The sequence below is a fragment of the Ochotona curzoniae genome, unplaced genomic scaffold, assembly GCF_017591425.1.
Source record: "Ochotona curzoniae isolate NIBS_2020 unplaced genomic scaffold, NIBS_Ocur_1.0 contig_883, whole genome shotgun sequence".
NCBI classification, from domain to species: domain Eukaryota; kingdom Metazoa; phylum Chordata; class Mammalia; order Lagomorpha; family Ochotonidae; genus Ochotona; species Ochotona curzoniae.
In genome coordinates this window covers 52,862,074-52,873,928 of record NW_024466599.1, presented here as the reverse complement: position 1 = coordinate 52,873,928, position 11,855 = coordinate 52,862,074, and the positions used below count along the sequence as shown (strand labels likewise).

The 11,855-nt window shown below is 43.4% G+C and overlaps 1 gene segment (V, D, J or C); it reads left to right on the top strand.

The window, feature by feature from the left end:
- The first annotated feature begins 1,692 nt into the window (after positions 1–1,692).
- LOC121165087 lies at positions 1,693–2,402 on the top strand. The segment is given in 2 exon segments: positions 1,693–1,747; positions 1,866–2,402. Coding segments are annotated over 2 exon segments (516 nt in total).
- The last annotated feature ends 9,453 nt before the right edge of the window (positions 2,403–11,855 follow it).

Genomic DNA, 11,855 nt, shown 5'->3' with positions numbered 1-11,855 from the left:
AGAGGATAAGGAGATGTTAGTCTTCATGGAACACAGGAAAATGCCTCAGAATTGACTCCAGGAAGAGGTGAGGGAGCTGAGGTCCTTAGCCACTCCTCCTGATGTCATACACAGATGGTTACCATGTGTGCAAGTTAGATTGGCTCCCAAGCTCAGAGAGCTCAGTGCAGCCTAGAAAGAAGTGGAGGGAGTCAGCAGTGGAATAGTGAAGGGCAAGGATGGGTTGGTCCTGCTACCCTCCTCCTTGACAGATGTGAGCATTGATTGTGTCTGGAAAGGCAGTTTTCTGCTGGGAGACCCTGGTCTGTTCTTTGTTAGTAGGTGCCCTGAGATATCAAACCCCAGGAGAGGCATCAGGAGGCTTGTGAAGAGGCTGCCCAAGTGATCTTGTCACCTGTATTCATGTTTCAGTAATACCCACCTCCTGGCTGGTGTACAGCTTCCTTAGTACTGAGATGGTGACATTCTTGTCACACTCTAGTGATGCAGACTGTGTCAGGGGCACAGATAGATAGAGATGTGAGATTCAAGAGTGGGGTAATTGGGGCCCAAATTTATCTCAATGCAAGACATTCTATATATTATTGAAACTAGCATGACAAGATGGATCATTTGCGGTACAGAGAAGGGGAGTGTTTTCTACTCTGTGCTGGCCCTGACAAAAAGGAGAAGAGGAAGGAGGACACTGCAGTGTGTGATGTGGACTGGCACCCCGCAGCAGGTACCCTCATCTAAGAGTTTTTAAATAAGAGGGTTTTACTGCTCTCTACCTCCTAACCTGGTCTCCACATAGCAGGATCCAGACATGGTCAATGAACCCCAGTGGTAGATACTGCAACTCAGATAATCTGTATGGGAGACCTTTGATGGGGTTTCTCTTTGCTGCAGACAAAGAACTCATCAAAAGTGTCTTGTCAATCCTACTCCAGGTACCTACAGATGCCTGGAAACATTGATGATTAATGCATACATGGCATTTCACATCAGTAGTAAAAATTTCATGTTGATGAAGTTCAGAAAATGACAGCCAATGACATAAAATTGTATTGCAGAGGTTCTCATGTCAAGAAAGGGGAGCCCACTTAGTCTCCTGGCATAAAAAAAAACCTGTTACGTTAAGGTTCATAATCTACAGTATATTGAATCTGAGTATTCAGAAACAACAATGTTGGATGGTGATTAATTAACGGAGACTGTATATACATGTACGAATCCCTTTTTTCATCTTTTTAAGGTAACATAAATGAAATAATTTTAGACTCCCAGAAATGCATAATTAATAAGTAAAGCATTAGAAGTCAGGCTGATGACAAAGGAGTTACTGTATTGAAAGATGCTATACATTCTGCAGCAATATGCTACTCCCCTTCAAATTGAAAAATAGGCATGAAATAAAAATAGATGACATAATCTTATCCTTGGTATCATTAATTTGTCAACAGATCCTTACATGCTTGCTTCTCATAGTATGTGTCAGAGAGGATCATGATATCTGCAGGTAAATTAATGCAGCCCAGAGAATGGAGATAGTTTTCCTGTGTTGAGTTATGAGACAAGCTGAGCTCTTCTTTTTGCACTCAGTATCACTTCCCCTGCTGATTTGCATGTCCCCAGGGCACAGCCCAGTGCTCTGCAGACTTATAAGCAGGTGCTCACAGCCTGTGCAGGAGTCAGTGGCAGTCAGGACACAGCATGGACATGAAGGCCCCTGCTCAGCTCCTGGGGCTCCTGCTGCTCTGGCTTCTAGGTGAGGAAGGACAACAGCAGGGATTGTCTCAGCTCTTGTGCTCATTTCTGACTAAATCTTGCTGTCTCCTCTGTATGAACCAACTGATGAGAGTGGATGTTTGTGTTTCTCTTCTCAGGTGCCAGATGTTCCGGCCAAACGATAACCCAGACTCCATCTGTGGTGTCTGCACCTGTGGGAGGCACAGTCACCATCAATTGCCAGTCAAGTCAGAGTGTTGCTAACAACAATGCTCTAGCCTGGTTTCAGCAGAAACCAGTGGAGCCCCCGAAGCCTCCAAAGCTCCTGATCTATGCTGCATCCACTTTAGATTCTGGGGTCCCCTCGAGGTTCAAGGGCAGTGGATCTGGGACATCATTCACTCTCACCATCAACCCGGTGCAGGCTGAGGATGCAGGAGTCTACTACTGTGCTGGAGGTTATAGTAGTAGTTGGATTTACACAGTGATACAAGCCTTAACAAAATCTTCCCAGGAAAGCAGAAGTGAGAGCCTGAGCTGGCCTAGGTTCTCCTGGAGACTTAATCTACCAACAGTCATTCTCTGTTGCGGCCAGCCTTCCATGGTTCCTATAAGGTAGTTAGAAATGCCCTAGTACTGCTCTATAGCCTCCCTCATTTCCTTTTACTTGGCATTTCCAGTACAGTACTGATGTAAAGGAAAGAAGTGATTATTCCTGAGTACTCATTCTTACAAAACAATTTTCAATTCATCCTGTAAATGAAGCATTGTCGATACTTCAAGCTGAAATTTTAAATAGCGTGTATTGGAGTCCAAGTTATGTTTACTTGATCTAGGAATGTGGATCAGAGATGGTGATCCTTAAAACGTTTGATTCTGTGTTGTCTTTGAATACAATTCCCCTTCACCACTAAGGAACAGGCTGCTGACCCCATGGTTCTCAGGGCTGGATGTGATGCTCACAGCTGCCTATATCCTCCCAGGCTGGTTCTGCAGTCCTTCGTCCCTCGGTCAGCCTGTAGGTGCAGATGAATGATCAGAATTTGTGTTCTGACATCCAATTCTCAGGGCACATTGGGTTGTTTGCCCCCAAATCCATGTTGACTTTTGAAGTGCTATGCTATCTCAGGACAATACTGAAGCAACAATGTTGGGGTACACTTCAATAAGAGGCTAATAACATTATGATTCTTCATAAAGGACTGCACGAATGTAGTAAAATGGGGAAAATCTGTCAGGGGTGTGTGTTTGGGGGCAAAATCCAAGCCTGAACAAAATTGTACCACATAATTCAGAATTCAAAATAAAAATATATTGAAAAATATTATTGTGCATATGGCCCTGTTCACTCCACATTGAAGCTGTAAGTAAAGACAGGCACAAAAGCCAGGTTAGTGTGAAATCCGCGGATCACACTGACATGCTTGTCTGGATGTTGATCCAGGTCTTTAATCCTACCCTCTCTGCAATTTGGGCTGTCACATGCAACTGTCTCAAAGCTGCCACAGACAACAGGTGGTTACATTTCTGATTTGTGAGGAAAGGAGGATCTTGCATCCCTGACCCTTTTCTCATCTGCTCAGTCCATTCTCATTCCTCAGACTCTGCTCTGTCCACCCACGTTCTTTGTAATATGGAAGAAATGCTCTTCCTACTATGGAAACCGATAAGCAAACAAAGCAGAACCTCTTCCTCCACTCACACTCTTCTTAGGCTTTCTCACACCTCGGTTCACAAGAGGTCACTATCATAATTCACTGAGGAGTTTTTACCTCTAGGAGGAATTTGTGCCCTAACTTTATAATCTAGTATTGTCCTATTCTGCCAAGCTGACACCTACTGAGAATATGGTGGTATTTGATGTCCTTAGAGGTCAGTCAATAATTAGGGATGGGGGTGATAAAATTATCAGTCATTTTATTAGCTGAAAATACTATTTTTAAACTATTGTACTGTCTATGATGTCAGGGTTTACATGATATTGTCATGCCAGTTCAGGAGGTCAGAGGCCTTTCTGGGATGAAACTCAGGAGGCAGCAGGGCTGTGCTCCTTCTGGCAGCTACAGAGGGGATGATCCAAGTCCCTCATCATGTGTCCTCAGGATGCCACATGTGTCCTGTTCTTCTGGTCCCTTTCTCGCCTCCCTCCTACAATCTTCTCATTACTCACACCTCCTTTCTGCCATAGTTTCACCTTTCTTTTATAAACCAGATTATATTATTCTATAGTATAATTATATTCATGATAAATTATAATTCATGATAATCTCCAGGGAGAAGAAGAGGCTGATTGGAGGGCAGAGGTGCTGGAGAAGGAGAAGTGATTGAAAACGCAGTGCTGAGTAGGAAATCTCATGATTCACCCAGAGGGAAAGAGAGATACGACCAGATGACTCAGACACAGAAGGAAATGGGAAGATTTAGTGTCAGCAGGTACAAGGGAGAGACAGATGCTCCATCCTGAATACTTGTCCTAAGAAGCCGGTGTGGCTGTCCCTGGTTGGATGGATAAGCCCATCTTACACCCAATTGAGAACCAGTGAGGAAAATGAAAGTTTCCAATGAAGCAGAGAAAGGCTCATTGCAGACCTTACACAGTCTTTGTAGCCTGACATTCTCATGCACAGGACCCAGGCCTGGCTGTCCCACTGACTCCTCTGGTTAGTAGTGTAAACACCATTGTATGCAGATGTAGTCTGTTCTACAGCGATGGGAGAGACAGAGCTGGGCAGGCAGGAAGCAGCTGGGATATTAGTAGTAGACTCCTGTGTGTCCCTGGGCAGGAGGTTTGTGTTGGAGGATGAATTCCTGTGAGAGGACTGTCCTCATGCTGCCAGGAGTATCTCCCATGTGCTCAGTATGGAAGGCTCTGATTATGAGAGTGGAATCTGTCTCTATGTTGCTTCCCCTGAATTTGTCAGGGACCCCAGATTCTAGTGGCTGAGCAGTAGATGAGTAGCTTAGGAGTCTATGCTGGTTTCTGCTGGTGGTACCAGGCTATGTAGTTCTTGTGGGCTGAATTGGATAAGAGGTTGTAGATGGATTTGCTCTTGATGGTGATGACTCTCCTGCAGACACGGCTGGGGAGTTTGAAGACTGGGTCATCACAGTGTTCCCACAGGTACTACCAATGAGGTTTGGATAGTGACAACACAATGCACCACAGATATCTCAGAATTCCTGTTTGGGAAGTGTTAAGTGTTCTTTCTCTGTAGAGTAAATGAGACTGCTCAAGTGAAATATTGAAGGTTTAATTATAGAGATTCAGAAAGATGAGAGACTGGTGACTTGGTGACTGTGACTTGGTGCCTTTATTCTGTATCTCCCACCAGGTGCACGCAGGCTCTAGGCTCTGGGAAAGCCCATTCCTCATTGCAGGTTCCTGAGATGGTCATCTGATATCTAACCATAAGTGTCTATATGGGTTTTTTGGTCTGTTGCAGAGAATTGTTCTGAGTGTGAACTCATCTAAAGGGTCTTGTGCACCTTATTCTAGATACCTACAGGCACATGCAAACATTGATGATCATTGTGTACATGGCATTTCACATCAGTAGTCAAAATTTCATGTTGAGAAAGTTCAGGACATGACAGCCAATTACATAAAATTGTATTTCAGAGAGTCTCATGTCAAGATAGGGGAGGCCATTTAGTCTCTGGACATAAGATGCCCCTGTTATATTCAAGTGCATATATCTGCAGTTCTTTGCTTCTGACTATTCAGACATTATCAGTGTTTGAGTGTCATTATATTGTGCACCTTCACACACACACACACACACACACACACACACACACACACATGAATCCATCTCTTTTTTCTCTTTTTCCGGATTAATTTTTAGCTAACCCATGTGTGAAATACCTTCTGAAATCTTTTGTAAAATTCTAATGTCCAGAAATCAGATGTTGTGTCTAGTGTTGGGGTTGTAATTCACCCCACCTATATCTCTTTTCATCCCTACTTCTTCCTTCTAATCAGTATTCAAAATCACAAGGAAGATCTACGCAATCAAGATGAAGAACTTTTCTGTCTATGTCCCTGTGATTGGGAGATGGAAGATCAGGTGAGTTACTGCTGATTCTTATGTAGTCTCCTGTCCACAGTTTTTTGCTGGAGGCCACCTTCGTTTGTGACCCAAAAATTGAAATGCTGTTGCAACACAACAAAAGACTGACAAAATAAATTCCTTGATTTTCAACATTCCTGCACCTTCCAATGGCAAACTGACATGAAATCAGTCCAGAAACGACTTTTAAGAATCAGGACGAGTCCACATGTGTCAAGGGTTGTAGTATCAGCAGCATATTTACCTGTAGCAATAGATTGGTCCTGTGTGGATGTGAAATAGAGAAGAGAGATGGGAAAAGCTCCTAAGTACTAACCTATAGCTGAGGTTTACTAGAGGTTAAGCCCAAGCAGAATACAGAAAAGCCTCAGGGTGACTCACTATAGTGTTGAGGAACCTGGGATTTTCAGCAATTTCTGCTGTCATGCTTTGAGAGTCCATTCTTATGGGAATCCAAAATATTGTTGCAGGTGGATTGTTCACAGTTTGACAAAGAGCAGATTCCTGGCCTGGTCCTGAAGGCCTGTTGCTCTTTTTCACACCCCTCCCTGCCATGACTCTACAAAGATTAGAAGAGGAATGCAGCACTTAGACATACAGCAAGCAGCAGCTACCCTCAGCTACGGTGAAGGAGTACTAAATCAGCCTTTCTCCTGGCCTACCTCCTCACCTGTTCTCTAGTACCAAGTTCTACAGATGTTCCACCTGATCCTCCAGAGACATACTGTTAGATGCTGTTGCTTTGGGGGCAAATTCAAGAGGAGGTTCTGAACTGGTTTTCTTCATCTTTTTCAGAATATTGGTATTTTGTGAAACATCCAAAGAGTCTTTTTGATGCCTGTCCAGGTGCCTAGAGATGAATGCAAACATTGATGATTTTGCATCCATTGATTTTTTTTCAAAATTGATGAGCCTCAGGAAATGACACCAAAGGGCAGAAAACGGTATTGCAGAAGCCCCAAAGTCAAGAAAAGGCAAAAGAGTCCTCTAGTTTGGATTATGGCGCATATGTCCATAGTAAATTGCTTTACATTATTTAGAATATAACAATAGATTTATACAATCACAATCTGGCTCTGAGTATGTGTAAGTCCTGTATGCACTCTTTTCTCAACTGAATAAATGAAAGCAATTACACTTCTGTACATATATGAGTGCTGCGTAGAGCAGTGAGGGAATTCATGTGCACACTGAAAGGTTGATAACTTATACTTGAGGAGGCACTGCACATTTTCTATCAAGGAGTTGCTATTCTATAACATGCAACTTGTCCGTGAATTATAAATAGATTACCCAATATTTTCTTAATATTCATTTAGACATTGGCAACTGCCCCTCAGATGCCTTTTGTAACATAATGTGTCCCAGGAAGAACAATGTTCTTTGAAGGTGAATTTCTGCAGTCTGGGTCTGCCCTGGATACATGGGAACGGTCCCCATGTTCCAAGTTATGAGATGTCTTGGCTGTTCTGCTATGTACAGTGGTGTCATTTACCCTAATAATTTACTTGTCCAAGAAATAGCTCATTACTCTGCAGACTTATGAGGTGGGTGCTCTCACCCTGTGCAGGAGTCAGTGTCAGTAAGAACACAGCATGGACATGAAGGCCCCTGCTCAGCTCCTGGGGCTCCTGCTGCTCTGGCTCCCAGGTGAGGAAGACCAACAACAGAAATTGACTCAGCCAGCATGGTCAGTGCTACTAGAATCTTTATGTATCTCTTCTACAACACAATGATGAGAGTAGATGTTTGTGTTTGTTTTCCATCTCACGTGCCATTTTTGCCACCCCGCTGATGCATTCTTCCTCCCTGGTGTCTGCAAATGTGGGAGACAGAGTCACAAACAATTGCCAGTCAAGTCAAAGCCTTAACAATCTGTTAGCCTGATATCACCAGAAACAGGGGTATAATCCAAAGTCCCTGATCTCTTTTGCTTCCTATTTAGAGTCTGGGATCTCATCGGTGTTCCATGGCAGTGCATCTGGGACACCATTCACTCTCACCATCAGTGATGTGCAGCCTGAAAATGTGGCTTCTTCTACTGTCAACTGCATTGTAATGCACCTCCCACAGTGATACAAGCTTTAGCTTAAGCCACTGAGGAGTGAGTCTGGGTTGCGTCAGCTGCTCCTCCTGGGGCCTCGATCTACTGAGTATGATTCTGTGCTGCAGCCATGCTCAAAAGCTATAGAAGTTTTGTTGAAAGGGCCATGGGAGCTCCTGTGCAGCCCCTTTATTTCCTCCTGCTGATAACTGCAGCACAGATAGGAAAAATATCTCTACTGACTTAAAGGAAATGCATTTTTAAGACTGGATACACCATGCTACAGATGATTCTGGATTCACAGAGAAAAGATTTGAGCATTATTGGTATTACAAACATACATATGCTTTTATACAGTTTGATAGATCCAAACGATTCCTTTTAATACCGAGGAAATGTGTTTGTGTGTAGTGGAGGGTAGTGGTTGAGATGGTGATTTTAGATACTCGAGACTTTGTATTCTGCATCAAGACAACATCCCTGAGCCAAAGAATGAACAGGATGCTGAGTGTTGTGTCCCCAGCCTTGGAGCTGATGTTCTCAGTTGCCCCCAGCACTCAGGTGTTTTCCAGTCCACATCCTCATCCCTGGACCTATATGCAGGTGCAATGGGTATTATAGAGTTTTCTTCTGACTTTCAGAGCACATAGAATAATTTGCCCCAAGATGCAATGTGAGCAAGTGTAAAGACCTGGGATTGCAAACCACCCAGCTGAAAACATCTTTAAATATCTTCCTGTTACTTGGCCATGCTCTTTCCACATTGGAAGCTTTAGTCTACAGGAAAGGCACAAAAAGCAGGATGAAATGAAATCTGTGGTTCCTGCTGTCCCACTTTCACTCCATGTCGACTGGAAACATAGGTCCAGCCCACCTGTAATTTTTTTGTGCCATATATTTCTCTCAATTCTCCTTTAAAAGTTTGACATGGTTTTCTTTCTTCTTTTTTTTTTTTAAGATTTGTGGATAGGGGCATATTTTGCATTCCCTGATCCTTACCACATCTCCTCTGTCCATTCTCATTCCTCAGACTCAGTCCTGTCCTTTCATTTTCTCTGTGATTCTGGTTCCTCTCCTAATGTGGCAGCAAACAGATCAGAACTTCTTCCACCATTCCTGATTGTGTTGGCTGAGCCTTCACATTCTAGAGTTGAGAAGAGATCACACAGATACTTCACCGAAGTAAATATGCACCTAAGCAGAATTTGGGCTCCCTCACCTTATAAACACCCTTGCCTGTGTTCTGGTATAGATGATACTAATGAGAACAAGATGACATTTTGAAGATCTCAGAGGACAGTCAGTTACTCATGGATGCAAAAGCCATGATATATATCAGTATTAGCATGATAATAATCACTCTAATGAGTCATTGCAATGTTTTTTGCCAAAACTACACAAATATGCCTTTTGCACAATTCAGCATGTCAGAGGCCTCTTTGGATGACGCCAAGCATGTAACAGGGCTATGCTTCTTCTGGCAGCAATATAGGGAGGATCCAGCTCTCTGTTCTGGTTTCAGGATGCCCCAGGTCTCCTGATTGTGGCTTCTTCCTCCCCTCACTCAAACAACATCACTGTCACTGTCTCTGACATTTTCTGGCCTTCACATAATAAAAAGAAATGTATGCAATGATATAATATGTCATATCATATATCATATCATATCATATTGTGCTATGTCGTTTTAAAGTGACTCAGCTGTAATTGAGGATTGGTGGATATCAAGCGCATAGTTAATACCAGGAAAAGTCTCAAGATTGACTGGAAGGAGAGGGAGCTTGGGTCTTTACAAGCTACTCCTGCTGCCATGCACAGTGGGTTCCCTAAAGGCTGCTCATCCCAGACCCTGTGGTCTACATGTGTGAAGGTGGAGCTCCCTCCCCAGCTCAGAGAGCTCAGTGCATCCCAGGAAGGAGTGGAGGGTGTCAGCAATGAACAGTGAAGGGAAAGGATGTGGTTGTCCTGTTATCCTCACCCGTAAATGAGGTATGTAACTCATCTGGAAGGGCAATTTTCATCACTCCAATCCTATAGGTTCTTTGTTAACAGGTTCCGATACAAATCAGATCCCAGGTGAGAGGCAAAGCTTTATAACATGGCTGTATCCACATGGTCTAGGCACTTGTGCTCATGCCTTGGTAATACCCAACTCCTCCCTGGTTCTCAGGCTCCTGGATACTAAGTTGCTGACTCCCTTATCCCATTCCAGTGTTGCAAACTGGGTGACTGCAGCAAAGGTAGAGATGTGAGGTACAGTGTGCAATCAGGATCCAAGCCTATTAGAATCCAAGATATTGTTCAGGTTATTGGATTCAGCTTGGCAAAGTGGAGATTCCTGGGTTACCTTGCCTTGGCCTTGATAAAGGGTGTAAGAAGAATGAGGCACTTTCAGTGCATGACCTATCTCTGCAACAAGCAGCAGGTACCCTCATCTACATGAGGTGGGTTAAAAATGGTTGTTTCCCATGGGCTACCTCCTCAGCTGTTTTACACCACAAGGTTTCAGAGTGGTTCTACCTGAGCCCCAGCAGGAAATACTGCAGCTCAGAGAAACTTAGGCAGAAGACTTGCTTGTGATTTCTTTGTCTTTTTCGTAGATTTTTCTAGGTGTGAACACATTTAAATTTCTTGAGGATCCTATTCCAAGTACATACAGATGAATGCAAACACTGATGACTGTTCCATTCATGGCATGTTATATCAAATCAGATCTTCATGATGATGAAGTTCAGGAAATAGCAATAAATGACAGGAAATTGTATTACAAAGATACTCATGTCAACAAAGGTGCAACCCATTTAGACTCTGGGTGTAAGAGCCCTCTCCTCTATTATGGTGCATCTATCTGCAGCAAATAATTTCTCATTATTCAGATCCTAACAGTGTCTGGGTGTCACTACATTGTGGCTCCAAAATATATATAAGTCCCACTCTATCTGTTTTCTCCATAAGCTACATGAAATAATTTTAGATTCAGTGCACTGTATAAGTAATAAATGAAGTATGGGAAGATGTTGATGATAGTCTCAAATTTATAAATTTACTCTGTAAATGGTATTGCATATTCTCTGCCAAGAAAATGTTCTGTAAATTGAAACCTCGCCATGAAATGAAAGTAGATGACAATTCCTGATCTTGGGTATCTTTTAGAGTTTTGCAATATTTGTTCAAATGCATTTGACACACATTGCTTGTCAAACAGTATTACTCTACATCTAATTTAGTGCAGCCCAGGAGGTGACCTGGGTGCCTGGAAACACTTCTCTGTGCTTGGTTATGAGATGAGCTGGGCTCTCCTGCTTTGCACAGAAATATCACTTCCCTTATTGATTTGCATGTCCCCAGGGAACAGCCCACTGTCCTGCACACTTTATGAGCAGGCTGCTCTCAGCCTGTGCAGGAGTCAGTGCCAGTCAAGACACAGTACGGACATGAGGGCCCCTGCTCAGCTCCTGGGCCTCCTGTTGCTCTGGCTCCTAGGTGAGGAAAGATAGCACCAGAATCTGAATTCATCCAGTGTGCTCAGTGCTGACTGAAAACTTTTGTGTCTTCTGTATGGACATCATGATGAGAGTGGATGTTTGTGTTTCTCTTCTCAGGTGCTAAACGTGCTGCTCAAGTGACCCAGAGTCCATCGGTGGTGTCTGCACCTGTGGGAGGCACAGCCACCATCAATTGACAGTCAGCTCAGAGTGTTAACCAGAATAAGTATCTATCCTGGTATCAACAGAAACCAGGGCAGCCTCCTAAGCTCCTGATCTATCAAGCATCCAATTTAGCACCTGAGGTTCCCTCGAGGTTCAAGGGCAGTGGATTTGGGACATCATTCACACTCACCATCAGTGGGGTGCAGGCTGTTAATGTTGGAACTTACTACTGTCTATGGTTGTATTATCCTCGTGGTAGTACAACTTACACAGTGATGCAAGTCTGCACAAAAACTACTAGAAAAGCAGAAGTGTGAGCCTTGTCTGTGCTATCACTTTTCTCGGGTCTTTATCTGTTATGAGTCCTCCTTTGATGCACTCTGG